This window comes from Macaca thibetana, chromosome 12, assembly GCF_024542745.1.
Source record: "Macaca thibetana thibetana isolate TM-01 chromosome 12, ASM2454274v1, whole genome shotgun sequence".
Taxonomy (NCBI): domain Eukaryota; kingdom Metazoa; phylum Chordata; class Mammalia; order Primates; family Cercopithecidae; genus Macaca; species Macaca thibetana.
Genome location: NC_065589.1, coordinates 60,980,291 through 61,006,264, shown reverse-complemented (window position 1 = coordinate 61,006,264; position 25,974 = coordinate 60,980,291). Strand labels below are relative to the sequence as shown.

The following is a 25,974-nucleotide window of genomic DNA, read 5'->3' as shown; positions in this document are numbered from 1 at the left end:
TACCAAAAATGTTTATAAAATGAGAGGTAGCTAATAGATTTATACTAGAAAAATTTATCCTAATTTTGACTTTCCAGGTTTATGTTTCACAAACCAAGAATTGGTCTCAGGATTATGTGATTTTGAGGTAATGGGACAGTTCACTAGCTCCTCCAGATGTTCATCCACTTGTTGATATCTGAACCTTAAGCCTGTTTTTTCTCTCAAGGGTAAGATTTTGATGCTCAAGAAAGCCCTGAGAGAGTATATTTAAATTCAAAGCAATATTGCATAATAGTTGGAAACACAGGCTTTGAAATCAAACAGGGGTTTGAGTTCTGTCTGCCACTGAATGACTGTATGCCTTTGGGCAAGCTTTTCTTGACATATCTCAGCAGTAAGGATATGTGAAGAAGGCTTTGGGGATAGGTCTTGGTATATGACTGGAAAGAACATGAAGATACTATGTACCTGCATGGGAAGGATAGGGACCCTCGAAGAAGAAGGTTTGAAAGGCCACTGAGGCCGGGCGCGGTGGCTCAAGCCTGTAATCCCAGCACTTTGGGAGGCCGAGACGGGCGGATCACGAGGTCAGGAGATCGAGACCATCCTGGCTAACACGGTGAAACCCCGTCTCTACTAAAAATACAAAAAACTAGCCGGGCGCGGTGGCGGGCGCCTGTAGTCCCAGCTACTCGGGAGGCTGAGGCAGGAGAATGGCGTGAACCCGGGAGGCGGAGCTTGCAGTGAGCTGAGATCCGGCCACTGCACTCCAGCCTGGGCTACAGAGCAAGACTCCGTCAAAAAAAAAAAAAAAAAAAAAAAAAAAAAAAAAAAAAAAAAAAAAAGAAAGGCCACTGAATAGGGTTTCTGCAAGCCCAGAAGACCAATGTTTGGTTACTTTTTATTTGTGTCCAGTAATATACCTGCTAGTTAACATAAATTTTTAGTTGGAAAAGTTAAAGATACTTATTTTGAATGAGGTTTAGCTAAAACTGCTTCTGAATAGTAGGAGCTGAATACTTTTGTGTTGGAATTATATAGCTTGGGGCAGGAAAACTGATGTTTACCAAGCACATCTACCCTGTGCTGGGCACTGTTCTTGGCTCTGTTCATTGCAGTCTATGAGGCACATAGTAGTGGTCTCATTTTATACATGAGGAAACTGAGGCATGTGTGTGCTGATGAAGAGTTGTGGCTATAAATTATATAATGCACAATTTGTCTTTTGTAATTTATTACATTAGATTAGTTTTAGTAATAGTTCACAGTGGTTTTAACATCACACACCATTATTTTAGGGAATTAGAAAATGAGATAGTTGATTCAGCTCATAAATCTCCTCTTAGGTGAGTCTCTCTTTCTCTCTCTCCCCCTCCCTTCTTCCCTCTTTCCCTCACTTTAGTGAAGATTTTTCATTTATTGTGAAATTTCAGTTGCTGATACAGATTTTTGCCTTTTTTGTGGTCTGTTAATACTTTAATTACAACTGAATAGTGAAATAAAAAGGGGAGTAGGAGCAGCACCTTGGAATATTTTACATTTTCTTTTGAGCTGTTTTTCTTTTATTTCTTTGTATATATTTATATTTCTTCTATCTCCTTACCTCCTAGTATAATTTATTTATCATCATAATGAGTGTGGAAGATGACTATGATGACACATTAAAATCTCTGTTTGTTCTATTTCACTCTGATTCCTTTTTGACTTTGTTTTGGTCTAAACTTAAACTTGTTCCAGCACTCATAATTAAAGTGTAAATTTTTGCCTACCATTAGAGCCCTTCTTCTATGACAATTAGATATGACAGTTAATTTCCTTGTTTAATACAATAGCAGAGCATAAAGATCTAAACTAATTATGTTAGGTAATTGCAAATCTCATGCTGGTGACTCCGAATGAACAACACTCATATTTTCAAGTAAGTCACTCTTCAAAGAAGTCAAGGAAGTTTATTTTTAATTTATAAAATTCCTGAATTCTAAGCTATAGTTTGTTTTTAAAATTTTTTATGATACCATACACAAAAGGTCTTTAAAACACTTAGAAAGTGCTGGATGTACTTTTTTGACAAGGTAACCTTTAATGATAGTCTGGGGTTTTTTGCCCCCTCTACTGGCAAAAAAGGTTAATGAAGAAAGTATTGTGGCATTGACTTGAACATTTTTTTGAAGTATAATATTACATGCATTGGTGGAAGAATATGGAAGATTATTATTTTTTTTTTTTTCAAAAAAAGTATTTATGCTCGACCACAGCTACATTGTAAATATGGGGAATTTTAAAGAAAATAATGTATCTTCAGATATATTTAAAATATGGATAAAAACCTCCTGGAATTGTGTTTTCATCCCTTAGGGGACATTAAAGAGAGCTGGTAGAACAATGGATAAAGAAAGGAAATAATGTGTTACTTTAATTTCCTCTTCTCCCAAGCATTTGAATCATATTGACAGATGAAGAGAACAATCTTAGTGAAGCTGACTTTCAGATCCCATTCAGTGTAGTTTGTTACTATTTTTCTTTTGGACCTCTTTCCATGAGGTTTGATTCTTGACGGAAATTTTATTCTTGTGAAAACAATGAGTAAATGTAGGTTAGAGCTTTCTCTCTCTCTCAGTAAATCAGTTCTCAGAAAGATTATCTGAGCATGAGCTGCTTTGGGAACCTAGGAAGGAGAAAATGTTGCTGACATGTTGACTGCATGAAGCTGTCTAATCCATCTTGAGACAGGAGGTAAGATCCCACAGTCACCAGAAGCAAAGAGACAAAATACTTAAATGTAAAGAGAGCTAAATAGATGATGAGACTGATCCTGGCCTGGTACAATGAAAGTGTCTATTTCTTATGTTAGAAAAAGTAAAGGCCAGAGACTACTTTCTGACTACAAAAGTCACCTTGCCTTATAAGGTGTCTTGTAGACTATTTAAAATAGTTGTGAATGTTTAGAATGATATTTCTTTTTTTTTTTTTAGACGGAGTCTCGCTCTGTTGCCCAGGCTGGAGTGCAGTGGCGCGATCTTGGCTCACTGCAACCTCTGCCGGCTGGGTTCACGTGATTCTCCTGCCTCAGCCTCCTGAGTAGCTGGGATTACAGGCACACACCACCATACCCAGCTAATTTTTTGTGTTTTTAGTAGAGACGGAGTTTCACTATGTTGGCCAGGCTGGTCTCAAACTCCTGACCTCGTGATCTGAGCACCTTGGCCTCCCAAAGTGCTGGGATTACAGGTGTGAGCCACCACACCCAGCCTGTAACTATTTTTAAAAAGTTATTAAACCCTATTGTTGAATTTCTAATTCTTCCAGATGACTTGCTTCATTAATTCTTGTGTTCTTTTTGAATGGCTTATTTTGAATACGTCGTCGTAACTCTGAAGCCATAGATTAGTAGTGTGAATGATTCACATGTTAAACCAAAATGATCCTTCTCAAGCAGATGTTCATCTTTTAAGTGTAAGGGAAAAACTTAAGAAGGAGAACTTTTAACTCAGCGTTTCTGTAAGCAGTTGATTGTGTGGTCTTCTTGGCCTATAAATGAATTTTTATTTAAATATAGCCATTATTGGATATACACATAATCTTTTTAAGCTACTGATGTGTTAGTAACTGTTTCTAATCCTGTCTTCATACTAATTATTGATTTAACTAATGTACCTCACTACTCATTTTTAGCTGTTTTAGGATTTTTCTTTGTTTATTGGACTGAGTTAAAATAATCCCACTTCAATCAGATATTTGACAGATAATTAAATTGTTCCTTTGGCCTTTTAAATTTAACTGTATATGTTTTGAAGATAAATCCGCCCTAGAATATGAATTCTAACACATGACACACACAGATGTCTGCTACTCTAAAGCCCAATCAACCACTGTTTTGTTATTTGGTATTTGCCTAAAAGACCTAAGTTAATTTTTATTAAAAAATGATTTACCTGACAGTAAAAATAAATGATATTTTTGTGTGTATGTGTAAAACTCGTGAGTATTTGTTTAAGATAAACATTTGCGAGTAATTTATAGAATCATAAACTAGTACGGAAAGAGATATTTTAATTCATTTTCTAGTTTCTTCCCTTTACAAATGAGGAAGCATCCCCTCCCTCATTTGATATTGTTTTATAGCAGTGGTTCTTCACCATCTTTCTGAGGGCTATAATATTCCCTTTGATATCAGTGCTTCACAGGGGGAAGGAACACAGCGGGTGTCAGTGGAGGATGGTAGAGGAGGAGACTTGAATTTGACTTATTTTTGACTATATATACAACTTGCTAAAGGTCGGATATGTTGGTATGGTCAGGTGTTGTACAAGAACTCATCATCTGCTGCACAGCACCATGCTACTACTTTGGAAAAAGAACGATTTCCTCTGACATTTTTTGAGCTGTCATTAAAAATTAGAATTGTAATTTCTAAAGCTCTAGTTTTGATTTTCTTTGAAAACCATTTTGATATACAATGTTTATACAATGACAACAGCTATACAGTCTCTTTTTAAACTTTAGAGGAAGGGTTATTTGATTTAGAACATCCATGTATTGCTGTTCTGTGGAATACAATACAGTAGTATTGTGCTTAGAAGATCCCTCTTAGTCAAGGTAAACATGACAGCTGTAAAGAAGCCAAAGTGGTTCACTGAAACAAAAAGTACATTTTTTAAAAAAGAGAAAGAAACCAAAGTGAGTGCCTGTCATTTTAGCTGAACATTGATTAAGAAAGATACAGTCATTGTTTCATGAAAACTTTTTTAAATGAAGTAACCCAAATGTGTGGGTTATTCTGAAGCTGTTTTTCATACATCTTTAAATCCCAAAACATTGAGACCAAGCAATTTTATCACTTTGGTTTAGTGTTTTGTTTTGTTTTTTTTAATTATGAAACTTTTATTATGAAAAGTTTCAAACTTAACTGAAGATTAGAGAAAATAGTATCATGAACACCCATTATCCATCATTCTAATTCAGTTTTATTTGGCTATTCTTGTTAATTATGAAAGGCTGCTTATAGCAAATGACCAGAATTCTACGGATCATTTGAAACCATTGAATAGGGAAAATCTTGTCACGTAAATCTAAAGTCTATGTTCTATATTTGCTTCATAATTCTCTGTGGTATACCCCATCTCAAATTTGACTGCCTTCTTTTGCACAATTGTGACCGATAATAAAATAAGAAATTTACCGGTTATCACTAACATGTCTATTTCTCTCTTCAGCAAGTGAGTACTCTGATTTTGCTGAGTAAACAGAAGAATCCCAACTTTAGTAGTTTTATTAGTAAAATATGACCCTCTCAGCTTTTTTAAGTGCTCCTTTCTTGCAATTAATTATGGAGTTTGTAGTAAAAGGAGAGAGTAGATTTGTTTTTGCCATAGAGTAGCATCTTGAAGAATAGTACACTGATGATATGTGTTTATTAAAGTCATGTTATTTTGTGATTAATTTCATAAGTCTAAGGAAATAGAATGCATGATAATTCTGTGTTTATAGGTGAGCAGCCGGGTGCCATGGCTCACGCCTGTAATCCCAGCACTTGGCAGTCTGTGCAGGTGGATCACTTGAGCCCAGGAGTTGAGACCCCAGCCTGGGCAACATGGTGAAACCCCAGCTCTACCAAAAATACACAGATTATCCAGTCTCATAACCTGGTCTCAAAATAAATAAATAGATTAAATTTTTTAAAAAATAACAGTGAGAGATTTGGTATATTAATGCCATGCCTAAGCCAGTATTCCTACAACATAAATGAAGAGGCATTGGAATTCTATTATAATTTTTTGATCTGGTTGATATTTACTTTACAGAAAGTTACTTGAAGTAGATCGAGCCTGAATAGAAGCTAATAATAGACCTTTTGTTGAATATAAAAAGAAAATGCAATTGTTCCCTTGCATATAAGACAATGGTTTTCCTATTGAACATGTGTCTGCTCCTTTGAAGAAGAATTCTAATTTTAACATAATAATAAAGAATAGTAGAATCTATTTTATGTATCTGATTTACAGGTGATGGTTTTGCATGAGCAGTGTGCTTTCAGTTTCAAAAGATTTATAAACTTGCATTCATGAAGCTATATAGAGCAAAGATAGCACAAATTAGAGCAAATTTTAAATTGGGTAATACTATCTTTAACCTTTGGGCTTTAAAAAAATGTTGGTTATTTCACTCTTATTCCTTTGGAATATTTCTTATTCTTGAATAGCTTCATAACTAAAAACTACCAGAGTTTTCACTAAAATGTGTTAACTGTTAGTGCTCTAATTTTTGTTTTCAAGGTTGAAAACCCACATGTTCAGCTAGTTACCACGCTTTACTAGGATGTTCTTTATGATTTAAGAACAAATCATTACAGAGTAAAGTGACAGAAATGATTGTGCATCTTCCCCATTCCCCATGTATTTAATGTTGACATAGAGTTAATTATGTCAGAATAGACAGTGTTTGTGGGTTGGAGGTGGTGATTTAGGAATCTGAAAATTTCTAAAGTATGTACTAGTGCAGATAGAAAAATAAAGCACAAAATGACAACTGGGTTTGATACGTTCTTTTGAACAGTGTTTTCAAGGAAGATTTATGGTTAATATCTTTCATTATTTTAGTTCTGTAATGAAACCTGCTTTTCCACGTACAGATCCCAAGTTATGTCTTGAAAGAATTTCAGGACAAAGCAGTCTTACACATGAGCAATTTTTGATATCTGAAAGTTTGGGGAAATTTAGAAATTCTGCAGTGGTAGCACTGTGTTCCATTCTCAAAGATGCAAGACTTATAATTACCTCAACTGTGTGTTGGTCATGATGTGCTGTAGTGAGTGTATTAGTATTTCTCCTGGGATTTACCCTACTTTGAAGTTGAACGTTTAGAGAATTTTTCCTTATGGATCTGTTTTTCATGTAATAGCAACATTTTTTTTTTGAATGAAGTAGTTATTAAAATTTACTCAAGGTTGAAAACCCATATGTTGGGCTAGTTTGCACACTTGACTAGGATGTTCTTTACTATTTAAGAACTAACTATTACAGGGTAAAATGATGGAAGCTAGTGCACATCTGATGCACTGATTTCCATCAGTTATTTTTCTTTGCTACAAACTTGAGTGCTATTGTTAATTGGAAAATAGATCAGAAAATTTAGTTGTGGAGCATTCTAATAATTTTGAGGTCAGATTTCTTAAAGTTTGAATATACATAATGTTTTAGTGCACTTGAGTTAGGTTGATTTGTTTAATGGATGGTTATTCAAGAAGCTATACTTGTTTGCCTTAGATTCATGTGGTTTTAACTACTTAAAACTCTTCTTTAGGTTCAAAGTACGGAGGGAGAAGCTCCTCACGTTCCAGCCACTTACCAGCTAGGTCTTACGAAGTCAAAAAGGGGTAAGTGGACCAGTACCCACTAGTTCTGAGCACATTATCAAATATTAGTTGATTTGGAAAAAGGGGTTTTATCAGTGTCCGTAGTATTTATGAGTGTAAAAAGGTAAAGAACACAGGTAGGCATGATTCATTACTCTTTGGTTGTAGAACTTTTTCTGTGTTTTTTTAAAGACTTTTAAAAAATTAGTTTGCTAATTTGTTTGCTTATTCTGGAATGACCTCATTTCACAATTTTGTGTGCTCTAAGTATTTTACACTTTTGCATAAGAGCCAGTTGGGAAGTGATAGAGCAATGGATTAGGAGTACCTTTTACATTGTTATGACTGAAAAATATACTGGTATTATCTGTCTTTGGTGTTTCACTATATAAATATAGTGACATATTTATAAATATAAATAAATATATTCCTAGGTATAACACATGAATATTCCTCTAGCAAAAACCACCAATTTTTTAGCAATAGTTAAAGCTAGTTAAATTCAAACTATGGGTTGAAGGTGAGTGGTTGTAGATACTGTTCCTCTCTTAAATTATTAATTATTGACCAAAGAACCTTTGAATCCGTTCCTTTCACTTCTGACTTGCAACAACAGTAAAAAAAAAAATGTCTGATCTTTGGATTTACAAAGCTTTTGAGCTTTAGAGAAAGGGAAAGAGGAAGAGGTGAAAATGACTACTGAAGGTAGGACTGTTTATTTTTGAAACTTTACACATGCTGAACCACCCTGTTTTTTTTTAAACAAAGATTCGTATGTATGTTCCTAGAATAGGAAATTACATGTTTGTTGTCTCCTGATCTCTGAAATTACTTCACAGGAGACAATTTGCATAATTTTTTTTTTCTTTTATTGCAATATGGTATTAAGAAACAAGAACTGCACTCTCACTAGGTCACTGCAGATCTGGTTAGACTCAAAATGAACTTTACTATTTAATTTTCTTCCCCTTGTAAGTTCGCAAATTTATGTACGTGTTTCTGAACTGAGTTCATGGTCATCAAGAAGTCTTTGCTTTCAATGGGTACACAGGGGATACGTTGGAAAAAGCAGCTTGCCATGCATTAAAAGGAGGATAAGAAAACAATAAAATTACTTTAAGATGTTTTAAGAGCAAGATCCCTGTGGTAGGGATGATTGGATGTGGGTTATATTCGTATCTGGGTTTTTTCCTTTTCTCAGTCAGATTTTTATAAATTAACAGTAAAATGGTTCTGTGTGTTTGTGTGCGTGAGAGAGAAGAGAGAACAACATAGTGTTTTCATCATTTTGAAAAGTAGCCTATATCCCATGTAAGTATCTTAGATCATAACTGCAGAGTTAGAAACAGTGGTAATATATTTGCTTCAAAAGTTTAGTACAAATGCATATAGCAGTTTGGTAATAGGACTTTTGAAATTAAAATTATCTTAATCTCAAATCCAGTCCAAGATTTATATACTGAAGCCCAGAGAGGTTTAATGACTTAATGTACATTACAAGTTAGCATTCGGTAGATAGGTTGGGAAAAGTTCAACCATTTTTCTTATTAAAGAGGACATACAATATTTTCTTTAGTCTAGCAGATAGTAGATAGACAGTTGTTTGGTGTCTTTATGATGATACTAGACAAAGTTTCCAGATTTTTTTCTCACTTTAATGTTTCCTCTAACTTCCTAGTTTTTAATTAGAAATCATATATTGTATCTTCAGGACAGAGATCTAATCCTTTTTTTTTTAGTTCCACCTTTTTCTGTTAAGAACTGTGTTTTTGGAAACAGAAATGCCTGACTGAAGAACCTAGATTGTGATTTATGGTTTACAAAATAGTTTCCCCTACATTCTACTTAGTTTCTGAAGTAGCCCTGTGAGATAGATAGAAGAATTATAATTATCTCATTTTACAGAGGAGAAAAGCTATTGCTTATGATGAGGAACACAGCAAGAACTTGAACCCAGGCCTCCTTGTTTTACCCATTGCCCCAAAACTGCTCTGAAGTCTAAGCAGTCTACATACTTTATGACCTTAAACTGTGTGTACTTAGGGCTTAACAACTGTGAGGTGAACTTGGCACAGACTGTACTCTCTTGCAGATAAAACAGACCTTAGCCGAGAGAACCAGTCAGAGCTGCTCACTCTGGCTGCTTTCTCTCTGAATATTTCCCTGTGCTCTCAGACACCTGACCCTGCCCAGCCAGATAGACAGTTTCACTTCTAAATCATTTAAATGACTGCATTATTCTTTTGTTGCTTTAAGAAAATAGGTATCATTGATTGACTCAGCAAACATTTATTGTCAGCTTATTCTAGGTACTGGGATACAAAGAAGAATAGTTTCTGCCTTCAGAAGGCCCACAATCTAAAGACATGAAAATACATAATTATAGTGATAACTGCTATAGCATAAGATGTTAATCATTTTACCAAGTAATATATTGCCTTATCAGTACTGGCGGTAACAGCTTATTGCAGTTTAGTTTCACAAGTATTCCAATTACCTAGGCTTATCAAGGATATGGAATAATTCCTTATATTTCATTTTGCAGTCTTGTTACTATCAAAGTGATATTACAGAATTATTCTAAATTTTTAATGAGAAAATATTATTCCATGGAAACTGAGTCTACAGTGGGGTGTTTTTCAAACCAAGTTGACTTTAATAGATTTTAAATTTTATTTAATGATATTATCTGGCTCTTTTTCTATGTGATTCATATCTTAAATTAATATGGTTTTGGCAAATACACTTTAGCCCTTTGCTTTTGAAGTTCTGCAGAACTTTGCTGTCTCTTGAAGCTTCTGCCTTGATGAATGAAGAACTGTACAGTCTCTCCCATTGTGGTAGTTGTAGTGTGGGTGGAATGTGAACATACTTACTATGCTTAGTTGGCCTTTTTACGTGTGTAAAACATTATTTATAGGTCACACCAACCAGGAATTAGAATTTCGAGGCAGAAAAATAAGCAGAAAGATTTTATAAGGTTAACAATATTGTGTTGTAGTTGAACCTATTTGGTTGAGTTTTATGTAATTGTTATGAAATAATTGTTTCATACCTTACACATTTGCGTCATTTAAAACATCATAAAACACCAGAGACATTTAAGCGTGCTTGCATTTCAGATTATTTAATGTACTAGCCTTTATTGTGGGTTTTTTTTTTTTTTTTTTTTTTTTGTGAGACGGAGTCTTGCTCTGTCGTACAGGCCGGAGTACAGTGGCGCAATCTTGGCTGACTGCAAGCTCCGCCTCCCAGGTTCACACCCTTCTCCTGCCTCAGCCTCCCGAGTAGCTGAGACTACAGGCGCCCGCCACCATGCCCGGCTAATTTTTTGTGTTTTTAGTAGAGATGGGGTTTCACTATGTTAGCCAGGATGGTCTCGATCTCCTGAGCGTGATCCATCCGCCTCGGCCTGGCAAAGTGCTGGGCTTACAGGCGTGAGCCACCATGCCCAGCCCTAATTGTATTTTTTAAATAGAGAAGATAATAGAAATCTTTACACACTATACTCTCTATTTGAACTTCTAAATTTACCTCCTAAATATCTTTACATATTTACATAATGGAAATAATTTACTTTGGGACTTGTGTTTTTATTAGAGCCATCTTTTACTTCATCCAGTTTTCCTTCAAGGATAAGACATTGATTGGATTTACCAAAATAGATTATAATTAGAGCTTAAATAATGAGCGAATACTGAGAGATTCTGATAGAAGATCTGATACAATTTTTGTTTGAATTTGAGTTACCTCCTATACTTTGAAGCCATAATTTTGCATAAGTAATGCATACTTTTCTAAGAAGCATTCAAATATTGTGTGTCTTATATCTGCTGGGAATCATATCTGTAGTAATATTGCTCTCTGTAAAGTCTTATTTGGCAGTTTTTTTATAGCCACTTTTTTTATTCATAGATCATCTATTACGTACTGCAAGTCAGCATTCCGATAGCAGTGGTTTTGCTGAAGATTCTACAGACTGCCTATCCCTTAATCATCTTCAGGTAAAATTTTCTGTTCTAATAGGCACTATGATTAACTTCCTCATTTTAAGGTAATTTTTCTATTACTATATATTTTAATATTGAGTCTGTGTCATCTTTATTTTTCAAGTGACAGAACAAAACTCCTGTCATGGAGATGTTATCTAAGCATTTGACTATAAATTTTAGATTTCATTAATTCTTCTCTCTGAATATTTTTTTAAAATATCTGTCTTACCCTTAATTTTTGGACCACCAGTAAACAGAGATTATTGTGATCATTAATTTGTTTTGTCTGTTGTTTTTCTTATTTTTTTAACCATCATTGTATTTCAGTATTTTACAGTAATTGTTTTGCCTATTTAATAACTGACATTAATTGTGAACCTATAGCTTGCTGAGTGTTATACTGATTTTTACACTAGGCTGTGTGAGATAACCCAGAGAACAGGCACATCTTTATCCTCAAGAAACGTATAGTCTATGTGTAGAGTACACAGAATGCACGCAAGAAGCATTTGAAACATTTTTAAGCAAATGCTAAAGAAAATCGGGATGAGAAAACTCCCAAAGAGCTTTTAGGAACATAGCATTTAAGGGGTAAACAGACAAGAGGCATATCTAAGGTCACTGAGAAAGAATAAGTGAACAGAAACACTGGGAGATGGAGGAGAAACTTTCAGAAGGTATGGAAGAAAAGATAGGAATGTTGACTTTTTCAAATATGAATGATAGCTTAAGAGTGAGGGGTCTTTTTGTCTTTTTATAATAACAGGGAATGACTTGGGGAAGGTATTCAGCTTAGGGAAAGAACTGTAAGAGAAGAATTGATTCAGAAAAATCCGAGATGAAAGTGGAGAGATACCCTGCTCTTGGAGAGGATATTGATCAGGAACCCAAATTGGAGGGATTCGCTTTGAGTTTCCTTTCAGAAAGGAGAGAAGGAAGGAATGATGGGGAAAGATACAAGGAAGTTTATAGATGTTGGGGAAGAACATTAGGAAATGTTTGTCCATTTTCTCTATGAGTCAGTGTGTGGTATTGAAAGGAAAGGGGGAGGTTGTTGGAAAGGGAATTTTAGGAAAACAGTGAAGTTCTGAAATAGTCTTTGTGAGAAAGTGAAAGGAAGGAGGGATGTGGTTGCTGCTCAGGGGCAATAAAACAATTTTGAGCAACAGCAGGGCCATAACTGCAGTGGAGACAGTGAAATTGTAGAAGCACTGTGTTGGTTTGGTATTTTGTTAATGACTCTTCTTACATATATTCTTCATCTTTCCACCTGTTTTCTTTTCACAGGTTCAGGAGTCCTTGCAGGCTATGGGGAGTAGTGCTGATAGTTGTGACAGTGAGACAACAGTTACGTCACTTGGTGAAGACCTTGCCACACCAACAGCACAAGACCAGCCTTATTTTAATGAATCAGAGGAGGAGTCTCTCATCCCTCTTCAGAAGGGACTAGAGAAAGCAGCAGCAGTTGCAGACAAAAGAAAATCAGGTAGCCAGGATTTCCCTCAGTGCAAGACCATTGAGAATCCAGGAACTAAACAGTCCACCTGTAGTTCAGGGGATCATGTTACTGAAGTTACTGAAGTGGAAGAGGATTTGTTTCCAGCAGAGACGGTAGAGCTACTGAGGGAAGCAAGTGCTGATAGTGATGTGGATAAAAGCAGTGAATGTGAATTTACTCAGTATACCACACACCATATTCTGAAATCATTGGCTTCTATTGAAGCTAAATGCAGTGATACGAGCTCTGAAAATACAGCTGGGCCTCCCTCTTCCGTGGACAGAGTTAATACAGCTTTGCAAAGAGCTCAAATGAAGGTTTGCACTCTGTCTAATCAAAGGATAGGGCGTAGCCTGCTAAAATCAAAAGATTTGTTAAAACAAAGGTACTTATTTGCAAAAGCTGGCTATCCTCTAAGAAGGTCTCAGTCTTTACCAACCACCTTACTGAGCCCAGTAAGGGTTGTGTCCTCTGTCAATGTTCGACTATCTCCAGGAAAAGAGACCAGATGCAGCCCACCTTCCTTCACCTATAAGTACACACCCGAAGAGGAGCAGGAATTGGAAAAGGGGGTGATGGAACATGATGGTCAGTCTTTAGTGAAATCGACCATTTTCATTTCTCCATCATCTGTGAAGAAAGAAGAAGCCCCCCCGAGTGAGGCGCCGCGGGTGGAGGAGTGCCACCATGGAAGGACTCCTACCTGTTCCCGGCTTGCTCCACCACCAATGTCTCAGTCTACCTGCTCCCTTCACTCCGTCCACTCTGAGTGGCAAGAAAGGCCCCTGTGTGAGCACACAAGAACTCTGAGCACTCACAGTGTTCCCAACATATCAGGGGCTACCTGTAGCGCTTTTGCTTCCCCTTTCGGGTGTCCTTACTCACATAGACATGCCACCTACCCTTACCGAGCGTGCTCTGTGAATCCTCCTTCAGCCATAGAAATGCAGTTGCGAAGAGTATTACACGATATTAGAAACTCACTGCAGAATCTTTCACAGGTATGAGAAAAAGTTATCTTTATTAGCTTTTTTCTTTTACTGCTCTGAGCACTTTTTAATTCACAGAGAAGCTAAGACACATCAAATATGAACTACCTCTGCTTTATTTTCTGACATGTCTAAACTTATCTGCATCTGCCTTCCTTTTCTATCTTCCCTCCTGTTTCAAGGGAGAAGCTGTAACTAATCCTGATCAAAGTCGATTTCTCTGCTCATAATTCTGTCTCCTTTCTGAGAGGAGAGATTTTGCTCATGAAGTATCCTCCCATTTTTAGTCTACCATCCATTGTCTTTGTTTTAGGCTAGAATCTTTGTCAAGCCATTTCTATTATTAAAAAATCTTCCCTCTCAAAGTTCTTTCTCTCCTTTTCTCTGCCATTTGAACATGTTGACTACCTTTTCCTTTTCCAAGTTTTCTCCCTGTTGGCTTCTGTGGCACCACGTTCTCCTGGTTCTGCTCGTAGCTCTCTGACTAAGCTTTCCCCTTCACCTCCTGACCCTCGATGCTGTGCACAGAGTTAGTCTACTTCCACTGGACTCAGAGACTGGAACTACTCCAGACCAGAAAATAACAAATCAGGTAAAGTGTGAATTTGATTTAAAATGCTTTGTATGTCTTGTCACTTTTTTTTTTTTTTTTTGGAGACGGAGTCTCGCTTTGTCGCCCAGGCTGGAGTGCAGTGGTGTGATCTCCACTCACTGCAAGCTCCGCCTCCCGGGTTTACGCCATTCTCCTGCCTCAGCCTCCCATGTAGCTGGGACTACAGGTGCCCACCACCACGCCCGGCTAATTTTTGTATTTTCAGTAGAGACGGGGTTTCACTGTGTTAGCCAGGGTGGTCTCGATCTCCTGACCTCGTGATCCACCCATCTCGGCCTCCCAAAGTGCTGGGATTACAGGTGTGAGCCACTGCGCCCAGCCGTCTTGTTACTTTTAAAGTCATTCTCAGATTTGTTAGTGGACTGGAAATAATTTTCCCAAAAAAGCTTTGAAAATAAGTAAGTTGTCTTCAGTTTTGCCTTTTACGTTTTTGTGAACATTCTGAACAAATCATGTTTAGACAATTGAAGAATTGAAGAAAATGACAATGTAATATAGTCATGAGAGCATTCAACAAGGAGTCAGGAGACCTACAATGAATCTAATAAATCTCTTATCGTGACATAATAGACAGGGAGCCACTTGGAAAGTAAAAATCAAAAGTGTAACTTCTCAAGTTATAATAAGATATACCTTCTCCTAACTAAGTTTTATCCTCATGACAGTTGTCCCCTGTTTTCTGAATGGGGACAGTTTCAGAATGTGGGTGTTTCTTGTTCTTCCTTACAAAATATAGTTCTGTCTGTGACGGAGATGTTTAACTTTGCAGCTGTAATTATGTCAAGCTGGGGATTTCCAGGGGCCTGTCCACCAGTACCGTGGTGCATCTTTCTTTCTAGGCCACCTTGTTCTTCTGCTCCAGCTGTGGTCTCTCTCTCCTGGATGTCCCAGCAATAACTCAGCTAATAAATCTCCCCATGCCAACCCCACCCCAACTAGTGGACAGATGCTTTCTATGATGTGGTCTCTGACTATCTCTCCAGCCTCATTCCTTAGCTGTGTGTTTCAGCCATCCTGGAGGACTATGCACAGGGCTCTAAACAGTTGTGTGTTCTTAGATATCTGCACATGCTGTTTTTTTTTGTTTTGTTTTTTAATAAAAAGATGAAGTTTCTGTTTGTCGCCCACATGGAGTTCTGGAGACAGTGGTGTGATCACGGCTCCCTGCAGCCTTGAACTCCTGGGCTTAAGTAATCTTCCTGCTGTGGCCTCCCAAAGTGCTGGGACTGCAAGCCACTTTTTTTTTAACCTAGATCACCCAGCCTTTGCCTTTCTTTGCATAATCAAGCCCTACTTACTGTTAAGGCTCAGTTCAAGTAGTGTCACCACTTTTGGGAAAGTTCATGTAATATGAATTTTTGTGTGTCCATCATAGCACTCCTTCCACAGTATTATAATTTTTACAACATTTTGTTTATTTTTCCTTACACTGTGAGAACACCTGAAGGCTGGGAATACCTTTTATGTTATCTCACTGCCTAAAATAGTGGCATATGGGAAATGCTCAGATGTCTAAGAAAGACGACGACGATTGCTTGCTACTCTCTCCAGAGAGTGTAATAATCGCTATACTCTCATGATGATATTTGCAATGACTTCTACATTTTTGCATTTTGATTTTGTTTTGTTTTTTTTCACTTTTGCAAGGCCAGAGGAAAGTCCTGAAAGAAATAGATGTGAACTCTGTATGTTCCTTCGCCTCCTCCTCCTTCATAGATTGACTTATACCCGGAACAGCTAGCAGTAATAGATGTCATTGGGAACTGATTTCTTTTTTCCTGCTTACAATATGAAGGTTTTTTAGATCCTTTTGTCTTAACGAGAAAAATATGTAGGCCCCACATTCTGCCTTTTAACCCTTTAAGTGATTTGGAAGTATTCACTTTAACATTGATTTTAATCCTACTTTTACTTTTTGAAGTACCCTATGATGAGAGGACCTGATCTTGCTGCTGCTCCATATAGTACTCAGAAATCATCTGTTCTACCTCTTTATGAAGTAAGTTCTTACTTACATCTTTGTGTTTCAAAATAATTTGTAGAATTTAGAAGTGTAATTTTGTTTTATTGCATTCTAGAATACTTTTCAGGAGCTCCAGGTAATGAGGCGGAGCCTGAATTTGTTTAGAACACAAATGATGGATTTAGAATTGGCAATGCTGCGTCAGCAAACCATGGTTTATCATCATATGACTGAGGAGGAAAGGTGAAAGTTCATTTTGTCTTAGCACTCCTGAAAAAGCTTTTCATTCAAAGTCTTTTCAACTTATATTTTTAAAAATTAGGTTTTGATTTTACTGCTATGTACCTTATATCCGTTTTGTGAACCAGTGTAGATAAAATAGTCATAGGTAGTGTTTTACTAAGTAAACTTGTGTGCCTTCAGTATCCTAAGGGTGGTTGTAACCAGTTTTCCAGTGTTTGAGATATTTGTGAGAGGATGGGGGAAGAAAGACCAATATCCTTGTGGATATACCTATTGTAGTTGATATTGTACTAATTATTATAGAACCTGAGATTTCTGTACCTTCTGTTAGCATATAGTAGTTGTTGAAAGATTTGTGATTAGGAATCTCCAAACTGCATTTTTCAAACTTTGTGCCCTTCACCATACCAATAGGTTTGAAGTTGATCAGCTCCAGAGTTTGAGAAATTCAGTCCGAATGGAACTTCAGGACCTGGAACTGCAGCTAGAGGAGCGCCTCCTGGGCCTGGAGGAGCAGCTTCGTGCTGTGCGCATGCCTTCACCCTTCCGCTCTTCTGCACTCATGGTATGCTACCTGGAGGGTGGTTGGAGTTTTCACCAAAGATTTATTTATAATGTTCTAATAATTTAGGACTTGTGCCTTCATTTCAAGTTATTTATTTTAATGGTATTAAAAGCATGCATACTGTTTAAGGAGCTTTCCCACAAACCAGTTGAATGTACAGTTTGTAATAATTGTCATAAATAGTATATTTAGAAATATGTTGAAACATTTTAATGATAAATTTTAATAATAGGAAAGAATAAGGGTTAATATGAAAGTTGAGTGTTTTTAAAGGAAAAATGATAGTGAATTAACATATGACTAATGTAAATTTTAATTGTTGCATGTAACTGTGGAGAACACAGATATGTATTTTGCTCAGTTTTTTTTTTCTCTCTTGCCTTTAAATAAAAAGCGTTCCCTTTAAACTTTTTCTTTATTTTGGATTCTTTTCCATTTGTTTTTAAAGGAATCAAATGGTACCTGTATATTTTATTTTATATATATATATTTTTTCCTAAATATATAGATGTATATCCAAGAGAATAAAAAGAAGTATCTTTTTGTACCACTTTTCATACTTCTTATGTTTCTTTCCATGACATTTGAACTTCAACAGTTGTATTCTTATTTTTGCAAATATCTTTGAAGTTGTAGAATATGTTGCTTTGAAATGTTGAAGTAATGAATTATTATTCTTTACCTTAACAATGTATTTGATTTTGTTAAAAAATGGCCTGAATATACACACATATACTTATGTGTGTATATACTACAAATGAAGTAGAATAAACATTTGTGTATAAGCTCACATATATGTATAGTATAGACTAAGAATGTTTTATATTGCTAATGAATGTACTTTTCAACATGATTTTGATTTATCATTCTGAGAAGTGTGTGTTGGTGACAGGGGAGAACTAGAACATCCTCTTTGCATATTGCATCAGTTTTAACTCACAATAATGCATTTTATGGGATCTGTGACACTTGAGGGTAACCTTTGTGACATAAAGGGATGCTTCCAGGCACTAATTAGCCAATTAATTTTATTTTGAAAGTCTTGCAATTTGAAAATATATATATGTACATTATAATTATATATGCATGTATATATATATACACATACACATATATATATATATATATTGTTCTTACCTTTTCAGGGAATGTGTGGCAGTAGAAGCGCTGATAACTTGTCATGCCCTTCTCCATTGAATGTAATGGAACCAGTAAGCTTCTTTCCTCTTAAATCACTGGGGAAGGGAATGATATAACATTTCACAGACACATAGTTTCCCTAGTTTAGATGAAATATATGTTTGTTTTAAATACATAATTTGATAAATTATAGTTGATTGGAAGTGACTTTCACCTTTGAAAGTCCATTGCTGTCTGAAGCCACTAGAAAGCCACCTTAATTGCAATAGTGATTTATCTTTCTGACTAAAGGAGGTAATGTACCATAAAAAGTATGTACAGTGGCTCATGCCTATAATCCCAGCACTTTATTTAAGTGGCTGAGTTGGGAGGATTGCTTCAAGCCAGGAGTTTGAGACCAGCCTAGTCAACAAAATAAGACCCTTTCTCTACAGAAAATTTAAAAATTAGCCAGGCATGGTGATATGTGCCTGTAGTCCCAGGTACTCAGGAGGCTGAGGTGGGAGGATCGCTTGAGGCCAGGAGCTCAAGGCTACAGTGAGCTAATGATCGTGCCACTGCACTCCAGCCTGAGTGACACAGCAAGACCCTGTCGTTAAAAAATAATAGGCCAGGTACGGTGGCTCATGCCTGTAATCCCAGCACTTTGGGAGGCTGAGGCAGGTGGATCAACTGAGTTCAGGAGTTTAAGACCAGCCTGACCAACGTGGTGGTCATCTCTACTAAAAATGCAACAATTAGCTGGGCATGGTGGCAGGTATCTGTAATCCCAGCTACTTGGGAGGCTGAGGCAGGAGACTCGCTTCAACCTAGGAGGTGGAGGTTGCAGTGAGCTGAGATCAAGCCATTACACTCCAACCTGGGTGACAGTGAGACTTCATCTCAAAAAAAAAAAAAATTGATTTTTAATTTACACTTCAGGAGAAATGTGCTTTCACAGTATCATTCTGGGTTCTTTAGGTAGTTAGAGCTGTAACATGACCACATTTTTAACAGAAATCTGACTTTATTGTGTTAGACAGATTGGTTCATTTGGGGGCAAAAGCACTATGAGTAACTATTTTTCACTAGTTACTCTTCCTTACAAGTGATTTGGACACCTTGGTGGTAACAAGTAAAATTTCATCCCACTATGTATTCTGTTTCCCTGTTTTGTTGCTTCATCTCAATAGGAATTTACATTTTACTTACCATTTTTGCAAATAAAGTTGAGTAGTTACTAAATTAATGGAATAGATTTATGTCTTTACAAATTACATGATTTTAGGCAATAACAACAACCAGGACTTTAACCTTTTAAGCTACCAATCTTAATTCCAAGAGAGAAGAATAACATTTTTTTATGATCTCCAGGTCACTGAACTGATGCAGGAGCAGTCATACCTGAAGTCTGAATTGGGCCTGGGACTTGGAGAAATGGGATTTGAAATTCCTCCTGGAGAAAGCTCAGAATCTGTTTTTTCCCAAGCAACATCAGAATCATCTTCTGTATGTTCTGGTCCCTCTCATGCTAATAGAAAAACTGGAGTACCTTCTGCTGCCTCAGTGGGCAAACCCAAAACCCCATTAGTGGCAAGGAAGAAAGTATTCCGAGCATCGGTGGCCCTAACGCCAACAGCTCCTTCTAGAACAGGCTCTGTGCAGACACCTCCAGATTTGGAAAGTTCTGAGGAAGTTGATGCAGCTGAAGAAGCCCCAGAAGTTGTAGGACCTAAATCTGAAGTGGAAGAAAGGCATGGAAAACTCCCATTAATGCCAGCTGCTGAGGAAATGCATAAAAATGTGGAGCAAGATGAGTTGCAGCAAGTCATACGGGAGGTGGGTAAAATCTGTGTTTAATTCATTTATTTGGAGGTATGTGTTAGAGGAGATTTTGTTTGAATATTAATTATTTACAGGATGTTCTTTTGATTCACTGTATTCAATAATTTTCACAGAGCTTTTAAATTAGCTGTCCTATTGATCAAGTTTATGTCAATTAAGATATATTTGTAATGGCATTTCTGCAAATTTCGTACTGTAATGTGAAATAATGACAGTTCTCCGTGTTCACTTTGGTGAAAAAGATGTGTGAAGGACTCAAACATACAACATACTCTTTGGACCTCTTGTTTCCACATCTACAAAATGAGGAATTACAGTTTAGATCTCTTCGAAGATTAAAAGCTGCATTTTATAGCCGGGCATGGTGGCATGTGCCTGTAGTCCCAGCTACTTGGGAGTCTAGGGCAGGAGAATCTCTTGAACCTGGGAGGTGGAGGTTGCAGTGTGCCAAGATCATGCCATTGCACTCCAGCCTGGGCAACAGAGCGAGACTCCATGTTTTAAAAAAAAAAAAAAAGAAACTGTATTTTATAATTTCAATTGATAGGAGAAAATGATTTTGTGATTTTAGTAAGTGTAAATAGATTGATTTGGTTTGGTGTTTTTTGTTCAAAAATCAAAATATATTAAGAGAAGAGGGTTTGCCCTAAGTGATAGCAGCTTAAGAACTTGAAGAATTACCATAGTTATGGATGACCAAAAGAACTGCAAAAGAAAATTACATATGATTAGTAGTCAAAGTTCAAAGGTTGAGAAAATTAGTAAAATAAATGTTTTTTGCACTGAGATCAGGTAATAGGAAGGAATAGAATAGATCGTTTAAACAGCTCAATGCAATTATCTCTGTTTACCTGTAGTATTCTGTGGACTAAATTGTACATAAGCAAATGTGAAATTTGCCATATATACAGTTTTCTAATATTTCATTTATGTTGAAACAAATCACATTTCAAAACAAGCATTATAGCAGAAGACTTCATGTCTGTAATTTATTTTCATGATATGACTCTACCAACTAAATGTTTAAAAGGTCTTAAATCTATAGATTTATTTTTCCTACAAATGTAATTATTTTTGTAAGTTGGTTGTGGCTGCCTAACGTTTAGCAAACTCAGCATTCACCCTACTCAGTCAGGTGTGTCTATGATTAATAATCCATTCCTGTTTACATGTTTTATATCAAAGATCAGTTTTTGAGTGAAATTATGTAATTATTCTTCTCCACACTATATTTGCTAACTGAGGAAGCAGGTTTTAAGGTAACTTTTTTTTTTCTAGAAATGTGATGTCTTTGTTCCCCTTAGCTTGCTTTGGTATGAAAGTTTTCTTTGAAAACTTTATATTGCTCTTTTAGCACAAATACTCCATTCAATGCACACTTGAATCCTCATTTTTAGAATTTTGATGGTGTGATACGTCCTGTAGGTGATTTCCTAAGAATAAAGTATTCATTTCAGACTAGAACATTGATTCTTTGGCTTATAAGACATAGCATAGAGAAAATTTAGTTATTCCCATTAGGCTGCCTTGGTCCTAGAGAATTAATCATTTAAAAGAACCTCTCATTAAATATGGAAGATTTTATAATTTGCAGACACTTAAACTGACATGCAAGGCAAATGTTCAAAGAATTTTTCAGAATTTATTTAAACCATTAATTAGAAACTACTTAGTTCTAAATTTGGCATTGTCTTGAGGAAGTTGGTTTTAACGTTTATTCTTTTACTCCCTACAAAGGACCTACCCAGCAAAATATATATAGATCAAACAAGGTGTAAGAGGAGTATTGTTGTACTTAAGAAAACAAATTATTTTGAAGTACTTTAAAAGCACATTTAATAGATAAATTAGTTTAATGCCAGTTATAATTTAAAAAATAATTTATGTTAATATTCTCTTAGTTACAATAGTTTTCTGTTTGTTTATAAAGTATTTAAAATTTAGGTTGGTTTTTATTCCAGTCATTCAAATTGGTAAACTTTTTACCTAAAAAATATTCTACTAAATTCCAATTTTTTTTTAATCTTGGTGTACAACTACCAAGAAAATTAAATTAGATTCTGTCTTCCTAGCAGATCTGAGCCCCTAATCCCATTAACAAAGCCACCATTCAGGAAGGCAAGATTTAATCTTGGGTTGAACAGTTTTGCAGGTGAGGATTAAGCATGTTTGGCAGGCACTTTCAGGAAAGTTTTCTTACTGCATTCATGGATGCATGAAAACAATGGTATCTGTCAGGCCTTTGTTTCTTTCATTGTACCATTAAGTGAGTTTTTAAAAAGAGCATTTTCATCATTTATAATGTGTTAATACAGTAGAATTCTTTTTTTTGAAGGACAGCATTGAAAGTCTTTGCAGACAAATATTTAATACACTCATTACATAGCTAAACTTTTGTCATGTTAAAGATACCTCTTTTCTGCATGTGCATTATAGTAGGAAAAAAGTACACACTGTCTTAAAATTTGCCCAAGTCATCCGTGATGTATGTGATCAGTGGCCTGAAACTGTTTGCAGTTACTTTAAAAATGTATAAATGTGTGTAAATAAAAAGATTACTTAATAGGATGAATGAATACATGCCCACTGAAGCCAATTCAGCAAAATTAAATGTCAAAGAGTAAACATAGATTGCTTTGTGTTTAGATAGTTCTTTGTTAATTAGAGTTCATAGACTTGGTTCATGCCTTTTGGGATCTTTATTAGAGCACATCTGACATGTTTTACCCATGTATTTTGATAAATACACAGCTTGCTCATGTGTTCTTATGGAAATTTCTTTTAGTGATCACTTGTTGTAATAGCTGCCACTTAGTAGGCACTCAATAGATGCATAATAAGTGAATGCATTCCCCCATACTTAAGACTTGAAGTCAGTCTTTTTGTATTGTCAATAAGCATGCCTTTCTCAATCTCAGGTAGTCTGTATTTAGCCTGCATTTTTTTGGAAATTGTGCTCATAAAGGTAATTTTACGATCCATCCCAGGGGATTTTCCTCAATTCTAATCCTTCTAACCTCTCCATAGCATGGGAGACTTTAGAACTAAATTATTTGTCCATACATTTATTCCTTCAATAAATTATTAAAGACATTGTGTCATTTTCAGGGCCATTTTATTTATAGTTTGCTTGTTTTTCTGCTTTGTCTTCCTTTCTGTATCTGATACTGTCTCTTGCCCTTGAGCTTTCTCACTCTCTCTTTGATTCATTCATTCAGACACTTAACTGAGTTCTTACTGTATGCTGAGATATACTGATAAATGAGACCTGACCTGCTGGCTGAAGGAGCTCACAGTACACCTTCCATCTGACCTCACCCTTCCTATTCTGATTCCCTTCTGCTCTCTAGAGGGAACTGTCTTGGCAGTCAGACTCCATTATAATCCCCTCTCATTTGAGACCATCTTGCTACAGAGTTTTCTATCTCCACTGTCATCTGCAATTGTTCTTTCTTTGTTGTGGCATACCATGTAAAAGCTGCCATTCTCTGAGAATTCTAGCCCACACTAGTCTCTCATTTACCAGATTTTTTTCTGTTATGTCATTAATGAATTAATAAATTATTTTTCCTTTAGTATTTTATGAAACTGAACAGGTGTGGTGGCTCACGCCTGTAATCCCAGCACTTTGGGAGGCCAAGGTGAGCGGATCATCTGAGGTCATGAGTTCAAGACCAGCCTGGCCAACATGACGAAACCCCATCTTTACTAAAAATACAAAAATTAGCCAGGTGTGGTGGTAATCCCAGCTACTCGGGAGGCTGAGGCAGGAGAATTACTTGAACCTGGGAGGCAGAGGTTGCAGTAAGCCGAGATTGCACCACTACACTCCGGTCTGGGTGACACAGCAAGACTCTATCTCAAAAATAAGAAAGATATTTCATGAAACAGTGTTCATTTTGTGTCCATTGAGATTATATCATGCTTGATGGTAGAGATTCTTTTATACTTTACTCCAGTCATGCCTGTACTCCCAAAAAAGTTTGACACACATTTCTGGTTTGTCAAGAATATAGTTTGGCTAGTTTGTTTTTTGAGTGATGAAGAATAATGAGATATAATAAAATGGCCATATTGCATTGATAGCAGGACTGGAAAGACTATATTCATTGTTTTGTGAATATAGATTTGCAGTGGTTGTAATTCAGTATATTGTATTTCTATTTATGTACTGTGACTAAGAGATTCTGGTTTTTATAATATTTGTATCCAACACATACTTGTTTGAAAAGTAAATCTGAAGTGCTATGTGCTTCAGAATCTTTTGATGATGTTTAAAGTTTAGAAATATTGATAAAAGGTAAAGTGAAAAGCTTACTGTATTTAAATATATTCCAGTACAGATGGTTGGTAGCTAAGGAGTGTTTTGTTTCTTTAAATAGCTATGTATAAATCTATGTATTGTGTACCAGTTTTGCATGATAGACTAATACAGGGCCATTTTTGGAAAGATAACAGTAAGATGTGTTTGAGATGTACTTAGGAACATTTTAGGAAATAAATCAATTTGGCTGACAGGAAACTGGAAACGTAGAATTTTTAAAAGCTTGTCGAGAGTATCTCGAGTGCTTATTTGGGAACACATTATCACTTTATTTCAGGAAATACACATTTATAGCTTTCATAAAGGGCTATTTAAAAGTGATGCTGTATCATTAGAGAGAAAAGGTGGAGATAGGTAAATGTAAGTGTTTGGACATCTGGAGAAGAAAGTCCTGATGGAATTGTCATTGCCTCAGGTCTAGTTGCCTTTTCCAACAATAAAATGAAATGTATATCCTCATACCCCGTATGTATATGGGAAACAAAAGCTTAGACGGGTGGCAATGATACCATGAAACTAAAGAAAAAGGTTTTTTTTAGAGTTTATGGTTGTTTTGAGGATGTTTTTTATGTTTTAAAATAAATTGTACTAAATGATAATTTCTTCTTCCCATTTAAAATGTGTGTGTTATGTTAGAACAATATGTCTTTAGATACCTTGCTGTCAGTTGGCATAAACAGGCAATATAATTGTATATTATTTTGCCTCTAAAGGATTTTTTCAGCAATGAGAGCACTTATGTCTCTGCTGATTACCTTACAAAGTTAGATAATACTAAAAACATTTAAGAAGTCCTTCCAGATTATTTTTTTGACCTGAGGTGAAGTATTTACTAGAAGTTTTTTAATTTATGAAATAACATTTTCTAATGTCCTCACTTTATGAATTGTGATATTTGTAATCTAGTTAGCTGAATGATTCTAGACCAGTCCTCGGAGTCTGATCTGGGTTGGATGATAGATGGACTCGATTCCCCACTCCCTCTCTATTGCAGGGGGATTCACATGAAGGTGAAATTAAGAAATTGAATCTCTATTTGTTTTTTTTCCCCCAAAACAGGAAAAAAATAGATTACATTCATATTGGTAAATTTTTGTTTTACTGTTTTTCCAATGTAGATTAAAGAGTCTATTGTTGGGGAAATCAGACGGGAAATTGTAAGTGGACTTTTGGCAGCAGTATCTTCAAGTAAAGCATCTAATTCTAAGCAAGATAATCATTAAACGGAAATTATAGGTAAATTTTTCTGAATTTCTTTGTTGAGCTAAATGTAAATAGTAATTGGCATTTTATTCTTTGTTTTGTTAGTACACAGGTTGGTACACAGTTGGTCCTCTAGTTAAATTTTGAGTTTTAGAATGTATGTATGTATGTAATATGTTATTTTACAGTGTGAAAATTTCACACAAGCCTATTTGAAGCGTAAGTCAAATCCCATAATATGAATCTCCAAGGAATTACTTCTATTGGGTCATTTTACTGAAATTTCA

At 35.9% G+C, this 25,974-nt stretch overlaps 2 protein-coding genes across 8 annotated transcripts in view; one reads left to right on the top strand and one right to left on the bottom strand.

Annotated features, from left to right (window-relative positions):
* NEUROD1 (neuronal differentiation 1) overlaps window positions 1-25,974 on the bottom strand; it is a 1,109,848-nt gene that overhangs the window by 237,476 nt on the left and 846,398 nt on the right. The gene's annotated exons all lie outside the window — the stretch shown is intronic.
* ITPRID2 (ITPR interacting domain containing 2) overlaps window positions 1-25,974 on the top strand; it is a 424,384-nt gene that overhangs the window by 396,503 nt on the left and 1,907 nt on the right. The window contains exons 10-18 of one of the 5 annotated variants that reach the window (XM_050750524.1): window positions 7,282-7,354; window positions 11,249-11,337; window positions 12,613-13,824; window positions 16,347-16,424; window positions 16,504-16,631; window positions 17,046-17,196; window positions 18,342-18,407; window positions 19,690-20,154; window positions 25,603-25,720. In XM_050750524.1, the coding sequence (XP_050606481.1) occupies window positions 7,282-7,354; window positions 11,249-11,337; window positions 12,613-13,824; window positions 16,347-16,424; window positions 16,504-16,631; window positions 17,046-17,196; window positions 18,342-18,407; window positions 19,690-20,154; window positions 25,603-25,707 (2,367 nt within the window). In that variant the 3' untranslated portion in view covers window positions 25,708-25,720. The remainder of the gene's footprint in view (window positions 1-7,281; window positions 7,355-11,248; window positions 11,338-12,612; window positions 13,825-16,346; window positions 16,425-16,503; window positions 16,632-17,045; window positions 17,197-18,341; window positions 18,408-19,689; window positions 20,155-25,602; window positions 25,721-25,974) is intronic. The other 4 variants (XM_050750525.1, XM_050750527.1, XM_050750526.1 and 1 more) reach the window with 4 other exon arrangements.